At 36.6% G+C, this 23,927-nt stretch overlaps 1 protein-coding gene across 2 annotated transcripts in view; it reads left to right on the top strand.

Moving 5' to 3' along the window:
- Nucleotides 1-23,927, top strand: part of TEX10 (testis expressed 10) — a 58,276-nt gene that overhangs the window by 17,744 nt on the left and 16,605 nt on the right. Inside the window, exons 6-11 of one of the 2 annotated variants that reach the window (XM_049896052.1) lie at nt 218-393; nt 1,406-1,541; nt 3,454-3,629; nt 5,470-5,647; nt 11,087-11,175; nt 12,737-12,870. In XM_049896052.1, the coding sequence (XP_049752009.1) occupies nt 218-393; nt 1,406-1,541; nt 3,454-3,629; nt 5,470-5,647; nt 11,087-11,175; nt 12,737-12,870 (889 nt within the window). Of the gene's footprint in view, nt 1-217; nt 457-1,405; nt 1,542-3,453; nt 3,630-5,469; nt 5,648-11,086; nt 11,176-12,736; nt 12,871-23,927 lie in introns of both variants that reach the window. The other variant, XM_049896051.1, reaches the window with a different exon arrangement.

Here is a 23,927-nt window from a genome sequence, read left to right as displayed (position 1 = left end):
TATATACTCTAAATTCATGCCTCCTTAACAACTATGATTTCCATAATGAATGGATTATTACAGGACTAAGCCTAAATCTTGCCTAACTACCTGTCTTAGCAGTTTATTAATTCTGGAAGAAAATTATTTTTTATTGATCCATTGATAGATTAAATATTGTAAATGAAACAGGCGTGGTAGATGTAACACTCTATGGATGTGTTTTGTTTGTTTTTAGCATCAAGCATTGCACGATTCTCTCAAATAACATAGATCATCTCTTACTGAATTTAACACTGTCTGATATCATGGTCTCCCTGGCAAATGCCTCAACTTTGCAGAAGGATTCCAACTGGATAGAAATGATAAGGAAATTTGTGACAGAGACTCTTGAAGATGGCTCTAAGCTAAATAGTAAGCAGCTGAACAGATTGCTTGGGGTGTCTTGGAGGTTAATGCAGATACAACCAAACAGAGGTAGGTGATGTGGCTTTGCCCTTATTTAAGAGAGGAGCTGTATGCATGCTGCTTAGGATCTAGCTTTAAAATGTATGACTTTTAGACACTCCATGTAATCAAGTTAATTACACTCAAGCCAAAAAAGGTAGCTAGCCGAATATTTGCTTTTACACAGGAATATTTGCTTGAATGCTGGCATCACTTAGGGCTCAGAGCATTTCTTTTTCTTTGGGTAGGTTCACTCTGAAGCAAATTGATGAGATTTCTAGTAGAATGCAGAGATAGAGTAAATGCAAGCAGAGATATTATTAAGAGATAATGCTGTTGAGCCTAATGATGAAATAACCTTTTCTGCTTTATTTTAATTAGAAATTGAGAGCTTTTTCCTTTAGTCCATGTAGAATGAACCTTGTCTCTGCTCTTCTAGCTTGAAGGTATCTTACATTAAGTTGGTTTGTAGTAAAAAACCAAACCCGTTGCTGATTCTGACTCATAGCGACCCTATAGGACAGAGTAGAACTGCCCCATAGAGTTTCCAAGGAGCACCTGGTGGATTTGAACTGCCGACTTTTAGGTTAGTAGCTATAGCACTTAACCACTACACCGCCAGGGTTTCCTTGGTTTGTGGTATGACTTACTAATTCTTTTATAGCTAGACAGATTAATTTCATTCAAAAATACAGCATTCCTGTTTGATTCCTATCTAATTGACCTTTCTCATATCCTGGTTTTTCTTTCTCCCTGCTTAGGTTTGTGGTCTCTTAGGAAAATGTATACTGTCTTCTCTGTTAGTTTGACTGTTGTATTTGTCAGTCAGGCATTGCTATGGGATTTTGATGGTAGTCATCAGATTGTGGCTAAGATCTTCTTTGTCATGGGAACAAAGTAAAGAACTTCTGTGTTTGTAGAGGAATTGGGGGCTTTTGAAGAAAGCGTTTCTTGATTCATATCTTCCCTCTCTTTTTAGAGGCTACAGAGACTCTCATCAAGGCAGTTTATACTTTGTATCAGCAGAGGGGCCTTCTCCTGCCAGTTCGGACTTTGTTACTGAAGTTTTTCAGTAAAATCTATCAAAAAGAAGAATTGAGATCTTACAGAGTCAGGTAAAGTTGTTTTTCTTTCTTTTTCTCGTGCTGAGGTATTTTATCGTCCATTTAAATGTTTGAATAAGATGATTAAATCATTTGAGAGGTTAGGTTTTTTTTCCTGCTTGGGTTTTAGAAAAGCTATGAAATCTTAAGAAGAAGCATGCAGAATAGTGCCACTGAACTTCATATACGTACGTGAACAGATAAAAGCCTTTTTTGGCACATTTCCGCTTGTCCATACCTATATAAAGGACAATAGGAGCAACCTATAGTGACCGTAACATTTTCTTTTGCCCCTCATAAATATTACAGAGTTATTACTAGCCCTTAGTGACATATTGGGGCATATAGAATAAAAATGAGGGTAGTAGACAATAAGGTTTCTGGCTCAGTTTGGTGCTGTTACCTGAGGTAGACAATGTAGACTGTGGGACTGAGGAATTGATTTTTTGATCGGTCGAGTTTGAGGTTTATTTGGGATAGTCAGGATGAGATGTTTGGTTAGAAGATGCATATTTGGGATACCTCAACATGTAGGTAGTTGTTGGAACATATTTGAGTCTTTCCTGATTATAAACCAGGTGCTTGTCATAATTTATCTCAGTAATTTTCGTAACACAACTGAGAGGTAGACACTGTTACTCCCATTTTAGAGAAGGAAACTGAAGCTTAGATTAAATAAATTGGCTAGTGTCATGCAGCTAGTAGGTAAAAGAACTGGGACTTGAGTTCAGATTTCTCTGACAATAAAACCAAAACCAAACCAAACCCATTGCCGTCAAGTCGATACTGGCTCATAGCGACCCAATAAGACACAGGGTAGAACTTAACCGTAGGGTTTCCAAGGAGTGGCTGATGGATTAGAACTGCTGACCTTTTGGTTAGCAGCCAAGCTCTTAACAACTGAGCCACCAGGGCTCACTGACAACAAAGGCCTTGCTTAAATCTCTAAACATTTGGAGGATAGCAGGGGACAGCTGTCACCAGAGTTAGGAGACATTAGAACTCAGCAGGTATCCTAGAGAACTAAAATAAAATAACACAGTTTGAAGCCATTGATGTAGGGGCAACCTCCACTGAATGCATCTATGTTAGTATGTTAATATACTGCATCATAGTTGACATTTATTAGCATAATTCACAGAGTTTAGTGTGTACATGTCCTTTAAGAGAAAAATATAATTTAGATACGGTCTCAAATTGTATAAACTTTTTAATTTAGTGGGTGTTATGGTTTGAATTGTGTCTCCCCATAATATGTGTTGGAATCCTGACGCCTATACGTGTGGAAAGGAATATAATCTAATGTAATGCAGTCACCCCCGTAATGCAGCCTGATACAGTGTACTCAGCTAAAGTCATACCAGTGTAGGGTGGATGATAAACCTAATTGCTTTTGAGTTGTAGAAAGAGCATATATAGACAGATACATGCAAACACACGTATACTAGGGAAGATAGGTGCTAGCTGATGAGGGAGGCAGATGAATCCACAAACTCAAAACTCCAGGGAATGCTGGCTGCTAGAAGCTGAAGTAGACAAAGGGTCACCTTCAGAATTATTTTGAAGCTTTGAAGCTTTGTCCTGAATTTGGACTTCTAGCTTCCTGAACTGTAAGAAAATAATTTGGTGTTCTTAAAGTCAACCACTTGTGATATTTGTGTTACAGCAGCACTAGAAGACTAAGACAGTGGTTAAAACCTTGGAAAATGCATGCAGATAAGCTCATGACTTTTGATGCTGTTGCTGAATAAATGATGCTGGCATCTTGGAGGCTCTCAAATGTTTCAATGAGTAAATTTGGTGTTATTGGTAGATAATTATATAGTGAATTTGCAGTGTATTTAAATTTATACAAACTTTTGTTTGAATTGGTTTCCTGCATCTTTGAAAAATGTGTTTTACTTCGTTCATTGGCCTTCCTTAGATATCGTAGTAAAGTGCTATCCCGTTGGCTGGCTGGTTTACCATTGCAACTCGCTCATCTTGGCTCCCGAAATCCTGAGCTCTCAACACAGCTTATTGATATCATTCATACTGCAGCGGCACGAGCAAATAAAGAATTACTAAAAAGTTTACAAGCTAATGCTCTCCGAATCTATGGTAAGAGCTCGGTCGTTTAATGGTGTAGGTAGTCATTGGTCTACCCCGATTTAGGGTTGCCTTTCATTTAGTCTGAGTTAGTCAAATTACAGAACAAAACATCAAACAGTACATTCATTTTCAATAGGAAGCATTTGTTAGAATAGCTTTAGAAGAGTAACGGTTGTAGATGCCTGTCGGATACTTAAATTGTCTTCCAAACCAGCTGCTGTTCACAAATTCAAAATTAATCGGGTACTTAAAAATTATTTTGATGCTTTAATGGCAAGACAGTACCTTTATTACTTACTCACAATGAAGATCTTGTATGAGTTTCATGTATTAATGGAATTAATTACAGGGAGTCCCCAACTGGGGGTTCCGTTCTGGTGACTCCATTATAAGTTGGTTCTAATGTAAGGTGAATACCTTTTTTTTTAATTATTGCCTTTTATGTATCAGTATCTTTGTAAATCTGATCTTTGAATATCTGAGAATGGTAGCATCAGCAAATTACACCCTGCAACATTGTATGTGGTACATATTACTAAACAATAAGATATTCTAAAAAAGAAAAACCGGATGGTCATAAGTGAGATTTGTCATTACTCAAATACATCATAAGTTGGGGACTACCTGTATGTGCTTTATTCATATCTAGAACTGACTTAGTATTTAATATTTAAGGAAAAATATCAGTGAAAGCTTAAACCAAAAATAAAAACCTTTGCCATTGTGTCAGTTCTGACTCATAATAGCAGCCCTATAGGACAGAGTAGAACTGCCCCATAGGTTTTCGAAGGCTGTAAATCTTTAAAGAAGTGCACTGCCACATCTTTCTCCCTTGGTGTGGACGGCAGGTTCAAACCACTGCCCTTTCGGTTAGCAGTCAAGTGCTTTAACCACTGTACCATCAGGGCTCCTTACTGTTTAAAGATACCTTGTTTAATACATATTGTTGATCCATTAACATAGAAGCCATGGCCAAGAGCACTATGACTTATCAAAATCTTGTATGAATTCCATACATTAATGGAATTTTATGCTTATCTGACATCCACATTCCCATCACAGCTTTCTTGTGGTTAGAAACACTATACAGCATCTTAGCACTGTGCTCAGGAACCATTTGAAACAGTTAAGTTACCAACAAAAAGCACAAAAATGAGAAAAATTTGACACTAAATAGACCACAGAAATACTTGTTTACAGTATGAGAGCTGAAACAAGGAAGCAGAATGTCGCATTATTCAGCCTCAGCTGGGAATATGCAGATTGGGATACTCAAAAAGTTTTGCCACTGTGCACATGTCTGTAAATGACTGTGAAAGCACCATGAGTGTGCTATGAGTATTGATTTTGGGGTTACAGAGAAATTCTAGCAAGTAGGCAAATTTGCAAATACAGAATATGAGAACAATGAAGATTGACTTCATTCCTTTTTATTGGTGTAATATTCCAGTGTATTGATACATCATTTGCATTTATCCCTTCATCAGTTGATGTATATTTGAGTTGTTTCCACTTGTGGGATATGTTTTAAAGTTTGTATTTTTCAGATACTACTCAGACACGCACGTAAGAAGTCTTTTGCTATAAATTAGGTTGATTTTATAATTGTTACTCTTTAGCAAGCCTTAGTGATTTTTACTGTTGTGCTTTGTGTCTAATCTATTTACTTTTTCACCCCCATCCAGAGTTCTTATTTGTAACAAGACACTTGGATGATATGTAATTATTAGTGTTACGTTATTAAGTCAATGATTGCGTTCAGTGTTTTACCTTAAGAGTTTCTTAAGAAACGTACATATATACTTTATTTTAAAACTTATTTTCTGCGTATGTCTACCTGCCCTCCTAGATCCACAAGAAGGCACTGTGGTGGTTCTCCCAGCAGAGTCTCAGCAACGTTTGGTTCAACTCGTCTATTTTCTACCCAGTCTGCCTGCTGATTTGCTTTCTCGGTTAAGTCGTTGCTGTATTATGGGAAGACTTAGTTCAAGTTTGGCTGCCATGCTTATTGGGATACTGCACATGAGGTAGCATACTCAAGTGAGCTGTATTTTACATGTATATAATCTTTTCCTCCACCCCTTGTACTGGTAATTTGTGAATATAGAAGGCGTTTAAAGTTACACACCGCCTCGTCATCCCTTGCTGTAGAGTCGATTCTAACTTATAGCAACCTGTAGGACAGGGTAGAACTGCCTATAGGGTTTCCAAGGCTGTAATCCTCATGGAAGCTGACTGCCACTTCTTTCTCCTGTGAAACGGTTGGTGAGTTCGAAACGCGGACCTTTCAGTTAGCAGCTGAGCTCTTAACCGCCGTGCCACCAGGGCTCCTCCACATGTTGCTACTACCTTTATTTACTTTTTTTTTTGTTGTAGTGGAAATGTACACAGTTCAGTTCAGCAATTCGTATATGTATAATTCAGTGACATGGATTACATCTTGATGTTCTGCAACCACTACTGCTATCTGTTTCCAAATTTTTCTACCCCTTTAGCATAGGCTCAGTGCCCCCTAAGCAAAAAATTTCCCTTTCTCCCCTGGTCACCAGTAATAATCTTTGGTTTTTATATATTTACTTACTTCATTTAAGTGAGATCATACAGTATTTGTCTTTTTGCAACTTATTTCAATCAGCATGTTTTCAAGGTTCATCTTGTGGCATGCATCAGGACTTCATTTCTCTTTATGGCTGAGTGATATTCTTTTGTATGCGTATACCACGTTTTCTTTGTCCATTCATCTGTTGATGGACATTTTGGTTGTTTCCACCTTTTGGCTATTGCGAAAAGTACTGCAGTGAACATTGGTGTAAAGGTTTCTGCTTGTGTTCCTGCTTTCACTTCCGGGTCTATACCTAGGATTGGGATTGCTGGGTCACATGGTAGTTCTATGTTTAACTTTTTGAGGAACCGCAGAACTCTTCCACCGAGGCTGTACCATTTAACATTCTGTTTTTTTTTTTTTTTTTAATCATTGCTATTCTGATGGTAGTGAGGTGGTTTCTCATTGTGGTTTTAATTTGCATCTTCATAATGGCAAATGACATTGAGCATGTTTTTGTGTGCTTGTTGACTCTTTGAATATACTCTTTGGTGAAATGTTTGTTCAAGTCGTTTGCTCATTTTTGGACTGAGTTGTTTCTCTTTTTGTTGTCCTTTATTTGCTTTTAATGCAACAATTAAAACTTTTGACAGTGCGTATACTAAGTTCTGAAGCATAAGACTATTTTATGTGTTTAGTGGTTTGTGCAGATAGGTTAGAATAAGGGTTGAAATTTAAATATCAAAAACAAGTAGTTAAGATTTACGGGCAGGTGAGACCTAAGTACTTCAACCCCTTGGTGGCTTGGAATTGTTAAAACAGACCTTCTGCCCATTTGCCTAGTAGTTGTCAATCTTTTTAGTTTCAACTTTCTGAAACATTGTTCTTGCTTTCAAGTGTGTCACAGAGAGAGTCTTGTTGGTCATATTAAGTGTTTTAAACATTTGTTAGTTTCCCATTTTTTCTGTATTGGAAATAAGAACCCCTTACTCTTTGTCTAGTTTAAGCATTTACTAATGCCAGGCCTTTTTTGTAAAATTATTTCTTTTCGTACAACATAAGTGGTTTTGTATTTATTAGCTTCCAGTAGAGGGCAGTCTGTTCCTTAGATAATAGGAGGTATGTTTTAACGGTTAAAATCATCTCTTGAACATTTCTTGAAGTTGATTCTCTTCAAAGCTGCATTTAATCTCTTTATCAATGCCTGTTGTAATTCAGATATGCTTAATTGCTTTTGGCAAGGGTATTTTCAAACTCTTGCTTTATTTTTTTCTCTTCGAGAAGATTTGTGGTAAATTTTAGAAAATGTTTAATTTACAAATAATGATAATAATAGGAGTTTGCAATCATTAAAAGCAGATTGCCATTGTAGTTAAAAGTTCACCAAGTTAAATTTTTCATTTTTGTATTTGTATGGAGTACATTAGTAGAATTCCCTCCTTATAACTCTACTGCTTCATTCAAATGTACTTTTTAGAAAAGAATACAAAATCAGGACTTTTCAAATTTTTCAGACCAATGCCATTGCTATTTTATTACTTTCCCTAGGATCAGAACTTAATGTTAGTTTCCTTCAGATGTATGTTGAGTTACTTCACATATTGATTTTCTCTTCCAGATATTACTTTCTCTTGTCGATTATAACTATAAACTAGCCAACTTTTTCTTTTTCTCCCATCTGTACTGTTATGATAGTCTTGTTTCTCAGTCTTATTCATCTTGTACACTGTTGCCTTATAAATTTTCCTGAGTTATTCCTTTAACCATTTCTGATTTTTTTTTGTTAGTTGGTGTTTGAAATCAAATTCAACTCAGTTATTTAGTTCTGACACCATGTTGTCTCTGTCAGGGAGGTTGTATCTAAGAGCCCACTATCACCATAGAGTATCAGCCTGCTCCATGTGTGAAAAGCCCATCAGCTAGAAAATGTTCATGTTAACTTTCTCTTAGCTTTTTAAATATTGGACTTAGAGTTGCTGCTCCTATCTTTTTATTATCCATTTATAGTTTCTTACAGTTTGACTTTTTCCCCCAGCACCATTTTACATGTGTTGTTCGTAGTCATACCCATATTTTCTCTCAGTCCATGTACTTTTTGCTGTTGTATTATTTATAACCAGACATACTGTTAGATAAAATCTCTGAGGAGAGAGAAATTGCATGGACTGAGAAGTTTGGCTTGAGTTTTAAGTAGGGTAATTATATAACCTGATTTGTCAGGAACAGTTCCAGTTTACTCCTTTTGTCTCAGTGTAATTAATAATAGAACCCCCTTTCACTTTCAGAAGTGTTCAGGTTTGGACAATATATATACCAGTTTTAAGGACAGTGTGATATTGTCATTTGTCCAAAATAGATTGTTGAAATGGATTTGCTACCCATTTTAGCCACTGGATGGCATGCTTGCATCTTGTTTTCACTGAGTTAAAGAGGACATTTGTTTTCTAATCACTGTCTTGTACTCCTTTTCTATTGAGCATCTATGGCTTTTTATAACCTCTTAGCTTGTGATAGTCTTTCCATATACCTTTGCTCATTGTGTGGGGATGATACTCAGAAAGGTGTTTTCACTATTTTTAATCCCCAAATTTTAAGAGTGTTGGTAAATAGAAATACAATTATTAGAATGATAATTTATTAAGTGCTTGTAGTTGAATTAGAGACTCCTCCTAATTTTGTCTGCTGCACTGAAGACATTGGCGAAAAACAAGGCTCCAGGAGTTGATGGAATTACTAATTGAGATGTTTCAGTAAACAGATACAGCACTGGAAGTGCTCTCACTCATCTGTGTCAAGAAATTTGGAAGACAGTTACCTGGCCAGCTGACTGAAAAAGATCTGTATTTATGCCTATTCCAAAGAAAGGAGATCCAACAAAATGCAGAAATTATTGAACATTGTCATTAATATCACACGCAAGTAAAATTTTGCCGAAGATCATTCAAAAGCAGCTACAGCAGCACCTCAGCAGGGAATTGCTAGAAATTCAAGCTGGATTCAGAAGAGAACATGGAACAAGGCATATCATTGCTGATGTCAGAGGAATCCTGGCTGAAATCAGAGAATATCAGAAAGATGTTTACTTGTGTATTATTGACTGTGCAAAGACATTTGACTGTGTGGATCATAATAAGTTATGGATAACATTGCAAAGAATGGGAATTCCAGAACACTTAATTGTGCTCTTGAGGAACCTGTACATAGACCAAGAGGCAGTCGTCCGAACAGAACAAGGGGATACTGCATGGTGTAAAGTCAGGAAAGGTGTGTGTCATGGTTGTATCTTTTCACCATACTTGTTCAATCTGTATGCTGAGCAAATAGTCTGAGAAGCTGGACTATATGAAGAATTGGGATTCGAGGAAGACTTGTGAACAACCTGCGTTCTGCACATGACGCAGCCTTGCTTACTTGAAAGCAAAGAGGACTAAACCAGTTACTGATAAAGATCAAAGACCACGCCTTCGTTATGGGTTACACCTCAACATAAGGAAAACAAAAATTGTCACAATTGGACCAGTAAGCAACATTATGATAAGTAGAGAAAACATTGAAATTGTCAAGGATTTCATTTTACTTGGATCCACAGGCAACACCCATGGAAGTAGCAGTCAGGACATCAAAAGACGCATTGCATTGGGTAAATCCGCTGCAAAAAATCTCTTTAGAGTGTTGAAAAGCAAAGATGTCACTTTAAGGACTAAGGTGCAACTGACCCAAGCCATATTATTTTCAATTGCTTGGTATGCCTGTGAAAGCTGGACAATGAATAAGGAAGACTGAAGAAGAATTGATGCCTTTGAATTATGGTATTGGCGAAGAATATTGAATATACCAGAAGAACAAACAAATCTGTCTTGGAGGAAGTACACCTAGAATGCTCCTTAGAAGCAAGGATGGCAAAACTTCGTTTAACATACTTTGGACATGTTATCAGGAGGGACCAGTCCCTGAAGAAGGACATCATGCTTGGTAAAGTAGAGGGTCAGCAATAAAGAGGAAGACCCTCAACGAGAGGGCTGCAACAATGAGCTCAAGCATAATAATGATTATGAGAATGGCCCAGGACCTGGCATGTTTCATTCTGTTGCACACAGGGTCACTATGAGTCGGAACTGACTTTGATGGCACCTAATAACAATTTTGTCTGTCATTTTTTCAGATGGCTGTGATGAAACTTGTTGTCTTAGCTTGTTGAATCTAATCATTTTCAGCCTTTTTGCTGTATCCGTGGTGACATTTGCTCTCTTTATTTCTAGCCTTACCTTTAAGGGGAGTTTTTAAAGGAGTCACTGAAAACTGATCTCATAGCAGAAACCAAATAATCCTCATTTAATGAAAAGATGCTTTACATTTAGCTATCCCTTTGAGTCCCACGCCAATACTTTACCTGCACTGTTGTGCAAATAGACCTAGTTAAAACTTTGCTAAGTACAGGAACACAGTTCTTTCCTTGCCTTATAGTGGCTTTAAACAACTATTCTTTGCCTAATTATTGCTTTTGCTTAGTTAGAAAGCTAGAGCTTATTTACACTTAACTCCTTTGCTGAGGTATGACTATAAAAATCAAACAGGTAAATACAAAGCAGCTGTAAAATAAAGTAAAAAATAAAACTTCATCTTGGCTTTTTGGGCACCTGACTTTCAAATGAGGGGAAATTTTGTAAATTTTACCATATATGTGGACCAATTATATTTTTAAATTAAACTGTGTAGATATAAGGTTTTGTTAAAAGAAGCGTATATTAGAAGTTTTGATATTGTGGTACTTGAACTCTTTTATATAAAAATAAAGTAATACTACGGGTTTGTAAGCTATTAAATCAGACTTGTTTTCAGTATGGAAAAATGGTTATATACAGTTATTCTTGAGTCTGTCAAGTTGGTTATTTCTGGTAACAGTTCTCTCATTGTTCTATTATAGATCATCATTTTCTGGATGGAAGTATTCAGTTAAAGACAGGTTAATGAGTGATGTGGACTATTTCAGCTTCTTATTTTCAACACTTACAGGTAACCATATTCACTTGCCAGATTACTTAGGAAAAAAAAAAAAAAACTTGAAGACTCCTAAGATTTTCTGTCTTGTCTATTTGGTTCTCAGTTTTGAAGTTGATAAATAATCTATCTTAGAATGATTTTATTATGATTAATACATTGAAACCTTTGAAGAAATATTTGTACCCTACTGTAGTGTTCAGACTCCTGAGGTAGGTTGATGCATAGTTCATGGTTCATCTTTAAATCTCTCATAGTGCAGGTGCCAGAAACTTCAGGATTACTTGAATGTTGACATGATTATGTTCTGCTTCCCTCCTTAGTCTTATTTCTTAACTTGTATCTTCTCCTCATTGTTTACAAGAAGCTAAATATATTTGGTTTTTTTAGAAAGAGCCAGGGATAATCCATTACATACTTAAAAAAATTTGGTTAACAGAATATCTATTTTAAACACACTTAAAAGTATTCATCTTGATATGAAGAACATCAGATTTCCATTAGCCATATTCTATATTCTATTTGGGTTCAAAGCAAAATTAGTAAAATGAGTCTAGACATTTTATGTTAGATGTGTAAGTATTTTTACTATTATTTCAAGTGTTGGTACTATTTTGACATTACTGTTTTTTACTTGGATGATGATTTTTTTTTTTTAATTTTCTGATGAAATTAGGAAAGCAGATTAATGAGTCAGAATCTAAAAGAGAACTTAACAGCTTCTGATATTAAGCTAAATTTAGCAAGATAAAAAAAAAATGTAAACTCCTATATGTTTATTTAAGTTTTGAGTGTACAAATTTGAGATAGGGTGGGAGGGCTTTAGGTTTGTACCTTTCCAAAGGTTTACAGATTTTAGGGAGCTGATTCAGAGTCAGCATTGTGATATGTCTTTCAAACTAGATGATGCCACTTTAGACTGTGTTCATGAAAGTAGAGGAATCTGAACATCAGAGCACATAGCTAGAGTCAGATCACATTAATAGTATTTTCATCATTCTGAGAGCTGCCTTTCTGGAAGGACTTTGGCAAATTGACCACGTCGATTAGACCAAGGGTAATAGGGGTGTGGCAAGGGAGTGAGAACTTCTGTTAAGGTGTATTTGTAGAACTACAGGTGTATTGTCAAAAAATACTTTCAGAATATTTCAAGGGCTTACAGATTTTACTATACGTATGAAGGAGTATATTATTTCTCCTACTTGTTCATTTGCTTTTTAAACCTATCGTTAATTGGAAAGATTATGCCTTTTACTTTTTTCTTTAAGTATAAGTGGTAAAACCGTCAGTACCTTTCTTGCTGCATTAGTGATTGGGTCAGATCACATCTTTATGTACTTAATTATATGAAATTAATTGCTTCCATTGCTAGTATTATGTTTTTAGAAGTACTGCATGAAAAGCAGAAACTCAGAGAAAACAAGGCAGTTTAAAAAGGTTTTACTTGGTATTCACTGGTTTCTAGCTGAATCACTGCAGTCTTTGCCCCGTCATCACATATCATCTCTGTTTTTTTAAAAATTATGAAGAATGTAAAAAAAATTTTTTAAGTTGGTTTTCTTTGTGCTTGCATTAGGGTTTTCGAAGGAGGAGTTGACTTGGCTTCAGAGCCTTCGAGGAGTTCCTCATGTCATCCAGACACAGCTTTCCCCTGTGCTTCTCTACCTTACAGACTTGGATCAATTTTTACATCATTGGGATGTAACAGAGGTAACAGCACATTCCGAAAGTAATATAATTATTAAAATTCAGTTCATCAGCCATCATATAAAAAAAATAGTTATTATATATTAAGATTGCCTTGTTTTTAGAGAGAGAGAATAGTGTAAGACATGGTCCCTGTTCTAAAAGAGCTTATAACGTTAGATAGGAGATGGGCCGTATTTTTATGCAAATAATGCACACCTTCTACATTTTTTTGCCAGCCACGCCTTCCCTCATAACCCCTCCACCGTGAGTTATTTTCATAAGTGCCGCTATGCCAGTTTTTTTTTTTTTTTTTCACATGTTGCTGTAAAAAAAATTTAGTACACTTGTGAAAATACCTTGCAGCGGAGGGGGGTTGTGTGGGTGGCAAACGTAGAAGGTGTGCATTCTTTGTGTAAAAATACGGTGTGTTTCTGAAAGAGAGTAGTTTTTTTTTTTAATAAGCTTTGCCACTACAATAAAACAAATCAGTAATTTGAATGATAGTTTTTTTTTTTTTTTTTTTTTAACCTGGTGTAGGACAGATCCATCTATTTAAAGAGGAAGGGCTTCGTGGAAAAGAATTAGATCTTTAAGGATGAGTAAGACTTAAACAGGAGTTAATTGATTATATCAGTTTCCTAGGGCTACAAATTTTTTTAGGGCTACAGTAACAAAGTACCACAAACAAGGCGACTTAAATAAATTTCTCTACCAGTTCTGGAGGGTAGAAGTCTAATATCAAAGTCTTGGCAAGGTTGCTACAATAAAACAAATCAGTAATTTGAATGATAGTTTTTTTTTTTTTTAACCTGGTGTAGGACAGATCCATCTATTTAAAGAGGAAGGGCTTCGTGGAAAAGAATTTCTTAGGTCTTTAAGGATGAGTAAGACTTAAACAGGAGTTAGTTGATTATATCCGTTTCCTAGGGCTACAAATTTTTTTAGGGCTACAGTAACAAAGTACCACAAACAAGGCGACTTAAATAAATTTCTCTACCAGTTCTGGAGGGTAGAAGTCTAATATCAAAGTCTTGGCAAGGTTGATTCCTTATGGAAGCTCTGAAGGAGAATCTTTTCTATGTCTCTCTTCTATCTTCTAATGGTGGCTAGCAATTGGTGGTGTTCATTGGTTTGTAGCTGAATCAGTCCAGTCTTCTGTCATCACATGACTTACTTTCCTATATGTCTCCATCTCTGCTTATAAGGACTTCAGTCACTGGATTTAGGGCCCACCCTCATCCAGTATTAACTTGATTACATCCACAAAGACCCTGTTCCCAAATAGGTTACGTTCACAGGTACCAGGGTGAACATGAGTTTTAGAAGGGATTCAGCACACTATTTAACCTACTACAGTTGGTATCCTTGAAGGTGACTTTTTTGAACAGGAAGGATATTCAGCAGTTCCTTTGGTTTTAAGAATTAATACATAGCTTATTAAAGTTAAATTTAAAACTGTAATTCTTTAAGTTCTAAAGTTCAGCTTACAGAGTTTATTTCTTTTAATAAATATTATAAATTTAAGTAGTCATTTTAAAAGGGGCCATTGACTTATATTTTATTCCTTTTATAAAGTTAATAAAAGTTCTAAAACTACCTTTAACTTACTGTATTCTGTATTTTCCAAGTATTTCAGTTTTCTGATAAACTTTCCCATGTATGTAAACAATTATTAGATATCTAATAAATGAAAATTATACATATAGTAAATCTTAATATCTTATATTTCAATTCTGTTTAGTGAGGCTTTAAATTAAAATCACAAGTTTAAGTTAATTACTGATATGCATTAAATTGCATTTAAAAGGCTAATCTTTTACACTAATAAACCAACTTGTCTTAAATGTTACAAATACTAAAACTAACTATGGAAAAAAATCACAAGCATTAATACCGAACGATTTGATTTTCTCCACGTGGTGTAAAAATGGACAAAAAAGAAGCAACAGAAAATCCAGATACAGACTCACATTTTTATAGTATACTGGTTTTTGAAAATGTGTCAAGGTAATTGGGGAGAGGGATGACTTTTTTAACAGGTGAAGTTGGAACAACAATATCCATATACAAGAAAATCAACATCAGTCCTGACCTCATAATATACACGAAAATAGACTTGAAACCACAACTTCTAGAAGAAAATTTGGGGTAGGCAAAGATTTCCTAGATAGGACATAAAAGGCACAAACCACAGAAGAAAATTAACTGGAATTAAATTTTAAAATTTATGTTCTTCAAAAAACACTGTTAAGACAATTAAAGGACAAACTTCAGACTGGGAAAAAGCATTTGCAGTTCATATCTGACAATGAATTTGTGTTAAAAGCATGTAAAGAACTCCTGAAGGCAAACAGTCCAATTAAAAATTGGGCAAAAGATTTGAACAGACAAAAGAAAATAGACGAATAGTCACTAAGCATGTGAAAAGATTCTTAACATTGGTCATCAGGGAGATGCAAATTAAAACCACAATAAAACACCACTATACAGTAGAATGCATAAAATTCAAGACTGACCATACCAAGTGTTAACAAGAATATGGAGCAACTGCAACTCTTAAACAGTGCTGGTGGAATGTAAAATAATACATTACCTTACAAACCCGCAATCTCACATCTTGGTATTCACTCAAGATTAACTGAAACGATTTATTTACACAGACTTGTGGAAAAATATTTATGGCAATTTCATTCATAACAACCAAAACTGGAAACACCCCAAATGTCGTCATCAGGAAAGTATATAAACAGATTGAAGAGGAATTGCATTGTAGTCATCATCAAAAAGAACATTTTAAGATCTACTCTGAAGTACAACACTCTCAGTGATAGGATAATATCCATACGCCTACAAGGAAGACCAGTTAATATGACTATTATTCATCTTTATACACTAACCACTAAGGCCAAAGATGAAGAAATTAAAGATTTTTATGAACTTCTGCAGTCTGAAATTTATCAAACATAGAAATCACGGTGCATTGATAATTACTGGTGACTGAAATGCGAAAGTTGGAGACAAAGAAGAAGGATTGGTAGTTGGAAAATATGGCCTTGGTGATAGAAACGATGCCGGAGATAGCATGTTAGAATTTTGTAAGACCAACGACTTCTCCATCGCAAATACCTTTTTTCACCAACATAAACGGTGGTTATACATGTGGATCTTGCCAGATAGAACACACAGGAATCAAATTGACTACATCTGTGGAAAGAGACAATGGAAAAGCTCAATATCATCAGTCAGAACAAAGGCAGGGGCCGACTGTGGAACAGACCATCAGTTGCTCATATGCAAGTTCAAGTTGAAAGTGAAGAAAATTAGAACAAGTCCACTAGAGCCAAAGTACAACTTTGAGCACATCCCACCTAAATTGAAAGACCATCTCAAGCATAGATTTGATGCATTGAACACTAATGACCAAAGACCAGAGAAGTTGTGGAATGACATCAAAGATGTCATACATGAAGAAAATGTCATTACAAGACAGGAAAGAAAGAAAAGACCAAAATGGATGTCAGAGTAGGTTCTGAAACTTGCTCTTGAACGTAGAGTAGCTAAAACGAACGGGAGAAATGACGATGTCCAAAAGCTGAACAGGAGATTTCAAAGGGCGGCTTGAGAAGGCAAAGTAAAGTATTATAATGACATGTGCAAAGACCTGGAGATAGAAAACCAAAAGGGAGGAACATGCTTGGAATTTCTCAAGCTGAAAGAACTGAAGAAAAAATTGAAACCTCGAGTTGCAATATTGAAAGATCCTACAGGGAAGATATTAAACAACACAAGAAGCATCAAAAGAAGATGGAGGGAATACACAGAGTCACTATACCAAAAAGAATTTGCCGATGTTCAACCATTTCAGGAGGTAGCATATGATCAGGAACTGATAGTTACTGAAGGTGGAAGTCCAAGCTGCACTGAAGGCATTGGCAAAAAACAAGGCTCCAGGAATTGACGAAATACCAATTGAGATGTTTCAACAAACGGATGCAGCACTAGAAGTACTCACTCATCTATGCCAAGAAATTTGGAAGACAGCTGTCTGGCCAACAGTGGGAGAGATCCATATTTATGCCCATTCCAAAGAAAAGTGATCCAACTGAATGCAGAAATTACCGAACAATATCATTGACACCACATACAAATAAAATTTTGCTGTGGATCATTCAAAAGTGGCTGCAGCAGTGTATCGACAGGGAACTGCCAGAAGTTCAGGCCAGATTCCGAAGAGAACATGGAACAAGGGATATCATTGCTGACATCAGATGGATCCTTGCTGGAAGCAGAGAATATCAGAAAGATGTTTACCTGTATTTTATTGACTGTGCAAAGGCATTCCAGTATGTGGATGGTAATAAATTATGGATAACATTGTAAAGAACGGAAATTCCAGAACACTTAATTGTGCTTATGAAGAACTTGTACATAGACCGAGAGGCAGTCGTTCGAACAGAACATGGGGATACTGCATGGTTTAAGGTCAGGAAAGGTGTGCATCAGGGTTGTATCCTTTCACCATACGTATTCAGTCTGTATGCTTAGCAGTTAATCCAATAAACTGGAGAACAGGGCATCAGGATTGGAGGAAAACTGATTAACATCCTGCAGTATGCAGATGACACAACCCTGCTTGCTGAAAGTGAAGAGAACTGGAAACACTGATGAAGATCAAAGACCACAGCCTTCAGTATGGCTTATACCTAAACATAAGGAAAACAAAAATCGTTGCAACTGGACCAGTAAGCCACATCATGATAAATGGAGAAAAGATCGAAGTTGTCAAGGATTTCATTTTACTTGGATTGACAGTCAACACCCATGGAAGCTGCAGTTAAGAAATCAAAAGACGCATTGCATTAGGCTGATGTGCTGCAAAAGACCTCTTTAAAGTGTTGAAAAGCAAAGATGTCACTTAAGAACTAAGGTGTGCCTGACCCAAGCCATGATGTTTTCGTTCACCTCATATGCATGTGAGAGCTGGGCAATGAGAAAGAAGACTGAAGAAGAATTGATGGCTTTGAATTGTGGTGTTGGTGAAGAATATTGAATATACCATGGATTGCCAAACAAACAAACAAATCTGTCTTGGAAGAAGTACAACCAAAGTGTTCTTAAAAGCAAGAGTGGCGAGACTAAAGGCATGTGATCAGGAGGGATCAGTCCCTGGAGAGGGACATCAAGCTTGCCAAAGTAGAGGGCCTGTGAAAAAGAAGAAGACCCTCAACAAGATGGATTGACACAGGGGCTGAAACAATGGGCTCAAGCATAACAATGATTGTGAGGATAGTGCAGGACTGGGTGGTGTTTTTTTTTTTTTAAATTTTTATTAAGCTTCAAGTGAACATTTACCATTCCAATCAGTCTGTCACATGTAGGTTTACATACATCTTACTCCCTTCTCCCACTTGCTCTCCCCCTATTGAGTCAGCCCTTACAGTCTCTCGTTTCGTGCCAATTTTACCATCTTCCCTCTCTCTCTATCTTCCCGTCCCCCCTCCAGTCAAGAGTTGCCAACACACTCTCCCGTGTCCACCTGATTTAATTAGCTCACTCTTCATCAGTATCTCTCTCCCCGCCACTGACCAGTCCTTTTCATGCCTGATGATTTGTCTTCGGGGATGGTTCCTGTCCTGTGCCATCAGAAGTTCTGGGGAGCATTATCTCTGGGATTCCTCTAGTCGCAATCATACCATTAGGTGTGGTCTTTTAATGAGAATTTGGGGTCTGCATCCCATTGGTCTCCTGCTCCCTCAGGAGTTGTCTGTTGTGTTCCCTGACAGGGCAGACATCGATTGTGGCCGGGCACCAACTAGTTCTTCTGGTCTCAGGATAATGTAGGTCTCTAGTTCATGTGGCCCTTTCTGTCTCTTGGGTTCTTAGTTGTCGTGTGACCTTGGTGTTCTTCCTTTGCCTTTGCTCCCGGTGGGTTGAGACCAATTAATGTATTTTAGATGGCTGCTTGTTGGCATTTAGGACCCCAGGTGCCACAATTCAAAGTGGGATGCAGAGTGTTTTCATAATAGAATTGTTTTGCCCATTGACTTAGAAGTCCCCTCAAACCAAGTTCCCCAGACCCCAGCCCCTGCTTCGCTGACCTTTGAAGCTTTCATTTTATCTCGGAAACCTCTTTACTTTTAATCCAGTCCAATTAGGCTGACCTTCCTTGTTTTGAGTGTTGTCTTTCCCTTCACCCAAAGCAGTTCCCATCTACAGATTGATCAATAAAAAGCCCTCTCCCTCCCTCCCTACCTCCCTCCCCCCTTTGTAACCACAAAAGTATGTGTTCTTCTCCGTTTTTTCTATTTCTCAAGATCTTATAATAGTGGTCTTATACAATATTTGTCCTTTTGCAACTGACTCATTTCGCTCAGCATAATGCCTTCCAGATTCCTCCATGTTATGAAATGTTTCAGAGATTCGTCACTGTTCTTTATCGATGCGTAGTATTCCATTGTGTGAATATACCACAATTTATTTACCCATTCGTCCGTTGATGGACATCTTGGTTGCTTCCAGCTTTTTGCTAGTGTAAACAGAGCTGCAATAAACATGGGTGTGCATATATCTGTTTGTGCGAAGGCTCTTGTATCTCTAGGGTATATTCCAAGGAGTGGGATTTCTGGGTTGTATGGTAGTTCTATTTCTAACTGTTTAAGATAACGCCAAATGGATTTCCAAAGTGGTTGTACCATTTTATAATCCCACCAGCAGTGTATGAGAGTTCCAGTCTCTCCGCAGCCTCTCCAACATTTATTATTTTGTGTTTTTTGAATTAATGCCAGTCTAGTTGGTGTCAGATGGAATCTCATCGTAGTTTTAATTTGCATTTCTCTAATGGCTAATGATCGAGAGCATTTTCTCATGTATCTGTTGGCTGCCTGAATATCTTCCTTAGTGAAATGTGTGTTCATATCCTTTGCCCACTTCTTGATTGGGTTGTTTGTCTTTTTGTGGTTGAGTTTTGACAGAGTCATGTAGATTTTAGAGATCAGGCGCTGGTCTGAGATGTCATAGCTGAATATTCTTTCCCAGTCTGTAGGTGGTCTTTTTACTCTTTTGGTGAAGTCTTTAGATGAGCATAGGTGTTTGATTTTTAGGAGCTCCCAGTTATCTGGTTTCTCTTCATCATTTTTGGTAATGTTTTGTATTCTGTTTATGCCCTGTATTAGGGCTCCTAGGGTAGATCCTATTTTTTCTTCCATGATTTTTATCATTTTAGTCTTTATGTTTAGGTCTTTGATCCACTTGGAGTTAGTTTTTGTGCATGGTGTGAGGTATGGGTCCTGTTTCATTCTTTTGCAAATGGATATCCAGGTATGCCAGCACCATTTGTTAAAAAGACTATTATTTCCCCAATTGACTGACACTGGTCCTTTGTCAACTATCAGCTGCTCATAAACGGATGGATTTATATCTGGGTTCTCAATTCTGTTCCATTGGTCTATGTGCCTGTTGTTGTACCAGTACCAGGCTGTTTAGACTACTGTAGCTATATAATAGGTTCTGAAATCAGGTAGGGTGAGGCCTCCCACTTTCTTCTTCTTTTTCAGTAGTGTTTTGCTTATCCGGGGGTTCTTTCCTTTCCATATGAAATTAGTGATTTGTTTCTCTATTCCCTTAAAGTATGACATTGGTATTTGGATTGGAAGTGCGTTGTATGTGTAAATGGCTTTTGGTAGAATAGACATTTTTACTATGTTAAGTCTTCCTATCCATGAGCAGGGTATGTTTTTCCATTTAAGTGTGTCCTTTTGAATTTCTTGTAGCAGAGTTTTATAGTTTTCTTTGTATAGGTCTTTTACATCCTTGGTAAGATTTATTCCTAAGTATTTTATCTTCTTGGGGGCTACTGTGAATGGTATTGATTTGGTTATTTCCTCTTCGGTGTTCTTTTTGTTGATGTAGAGGAATCCAAGTGATTTTTGTATGTTTATTTTATATCCTGAGACTCTTCCAAACTCTTCTATTAGTTTCATTAGTTTTCTGGAGGATTTCTTAGGGTTTTCCATGTATACGATCATGTCATCTGCAAATAGTGATAGCTTTACTTCCTCCTTACCAATCTGGATACCCTTTATTTCTTTGTCTAGCCTAATTGCCCTGGCTAGGACTTCAAGTACGATGTTGAATAAGAGCGGTGATAAAGGGCATCCTTGTCTGGTTCCCGTTCTCAAGGGAAATGCTTTCAGGTTCTCTCCATTTAGAGTGATATTGGCCGTTGGCTTTGCATATATGCCCTTTATTATGTTGAGGAATTTTCCTTCAATTCCTATTTTGGTTAGAGTTTTTACCATAAATGGGTGTTGAACTTTGTCAAATGCCTTTTCTGCATCTATTGATAAGATCATGTGGTTTTTATCTTTTGTTTTATTTATGTGATGGATTACATTAATGGTTTTTCTGATATTAAACCAGCCTTGCATACCTGGTATAAATCCCACTTGATCAGGGTGTATTATTTTTTTGATGTGTTGTTGGATTCTATTGGCTAGAATTTTGTTAAGGATTTTTGCATCTATGTTCATGAGGGATATAGGTCTAAAATTTTCTTTTTTTGTAATGTCTTTACCTGGTTTTGGTATCAGGGAGATGGTAGCTTCATAGAATGAGTTGGGTAGTATTCCGTCTTTTTCTATACTTTGAAATACCTTCAATAGTAATGGTGTTAAGTCTTCTCTGAAGGTTTGGTAGAACTCTGCAGTGAAGCCATCTGGGCCAGGACTTTTTTTTGTTGGGAGTTTTTTGATTACCGTTTCAATCTCTTTTTTTGTTATGGGTCTATTTAGTTCTACTCTGAATGTGTTAGTTTAGGTAAGTAGTATTGTTCTAAGAATTTATCCATTTCTTCTAGGTTTTCAAATTTGTTAGAGTACAATTTTATGTAGTAATCTGATATGATTCTTTTGATTTCATTTGGTTCTGTTGTGATGTGGTCCTTCTCATTTCTTATTCGGGTTATTAGTTTCTTTTCCTGTTTTTCTTTAGTCAGTCTAGCCAATGGTTTATCAATTTTGTTAATTTTTTCAAAGAACCAGCTTTTGGCTTTGTTAATTCTTTCAATTGTTTTTCTGTTCTCTTAATTCATTTAGTTCAGCTCTAATTTTTATTATTTGTTTTCTTCGGGTGCCTGATGGATTCTTTTGTTGCTCACTTTCTATTTGTTCAAGTTGTAGGGACAGTTCTCTGATTTTGGCTCTTTCTTCTTTTTGTATGTGTGCATTTATCGATATAAATTGGCCTCTGAGCACTGCTTTTGCTGTGTCCCAGAGGTTTTCATTCTCGTTGCTTTCTAAGAATTTCCTTATTCCCTCCTTGATGTCTTCTATAACCCAGTCTTTTTTCAGGAGGGTATTGTTCATTTTCCAAGTATTTGATTTCTTTTCCCTAGTTTTTCTGTTATTGATTTCTAGCTTCATTGCCTTGTGGTCTGAGAAGATGCTTTGTAATATTTCGATGTTTTGGACTCTGCAAAGGTTTGTTTTATGACCTAATATGTGGTCTATTCTAGAGAATGTTCCGTGTGCGCTAGAAAAAAAAGTATACTTTGCAGCAGTTGGGTGGAGAGTTCTGTATAAGTCAATGAGGTCAAGTTGGTTGATTGTTGTAAGTAGGTCTTCCGTGTCTCTATTGAGCTTCTTACTGGATGTCCTGTCCTTCTCCGAAAGTGGTGTGTTGAAGTCTCCTACTATATATGTGGAGGTGTCTATCTCACTTTTCAATTCTGTTAAAATTTGATTTATGTATCTTGCAGCCCTGTCATTAGGTGCATAATATTTAATATGGTTATGTCTTCCTGATCAATTGTCCCTTTTATCATTATATAGTGTCCTTCTTTATCCTTTGTGGTGGATTTAAGTCTAAAGTCTATTTTGTCAGAAATTAATATTGCTACTCCTCTTCTTTTTTGCTTCTTGTTTGCTTGATATATTTTTTTCCATCCTTTCAGTTTTAGTTTGTTTGTGTCTCTAAGTCTAAGGTGTGTCTCTTGTAGGCAGCATATAGATGGATCGTGTTTTTTTATCCAGTCCATGACTCTCTGTCTCTTTATTGGTGCATTTAGTCCATTTACATTCAGCGTAATTATAGATAAGTAAGTTTTTAGTGCTGTCATTTTGATGCCTTTTCATGTGTGTTGTTGGCCATTTCATTTTTCCACATGCTTTTTTGTGCTGAGACGTTTTTCTTAGTAGCTTGTGAGATCCTCATTTTCATAATGTTTAACTTTGTGTTTATTGAGTCGTTACGTTTTTCTTGGCTTTTTTCTTGAGTTATGGAATTGATATTCCTTTTTGTGGTTACCTTATTACTTACCCCTATTTCTCTAAGCAAAAACCTAACTTGTATCGTTCTATATCGCCTTGTATCACTCTCCATCTGGCAGTTCAATGCCTCCTATATTTAGTCCCTCTTTTTGATTATTTTGATCGTTTATCTATTGATTTCCATGATTTCCTGTTGTGTGTATTATTTTGTTTATTTATTTATTTTTTAGAATTAGTCTTAATTTGTTTTTGTGCTTTCCCTGTTTGAGTTGCGTTGATATCAGGACGTTCTGTTTTGTGACCTTGTATTGTGCTGGTACCTGATATTATTGGTCATCCGGCCAAACAATCTCCTTTAGCATTTCTTGCAGTCTTGGTTTAGTTTTTGCAAATTCTCTAAACTTGTGTTTATCTGTAAATATCTTAATTTCTCCTTCATATTTCAGAGAGAGTTTTGCTGGATATATGATCCTTGGTTGGCAGTTTTTCTCCTTCAGTGCTCTGTATATGTCGTCCCATTCCCTTCTTGCCTGCATGGTTTCTGCTGAGTAGTCTGAACTTATTCTTATTGATTCTCCCTTGAAGGAAACCTTTCTTTTCTCCCTGGCTGCTTTTAAAATTTTCTGTTTGTCTTTGGTTTTGGCAAGTTTGATGATGATATGTCTTGGTGTTTTTCTTTTTGGATCAATCTTAAATGGGGTTTGATGAGCATCTTGGATAGATATCCTTTCGTCTTTCATGATGTCAGGGAAGTTTTGTGTCAGGAGTTCTTCAACTATTTTCTCTGTGTTTTCTGTCCCCCCTCCCTGTTCT

Source organism: Elephas maximus, chromosome 9, assembly GCF_024166365.1.
Source record: "Elephas maximus indicus isolate mEleMax1 chromosome 9, mEleMax1 primary haplotype, whole genome shotgun sequence".
Lineage (NCBI taxonomy): Eukaryota > Metazoa > Chordata > Mammalia > Proboscidea > Elephantidae > Elephas > Elephas maximus.
This window is presented reverse-complemented; position numbering and strand designations above follow the sequence as displayed.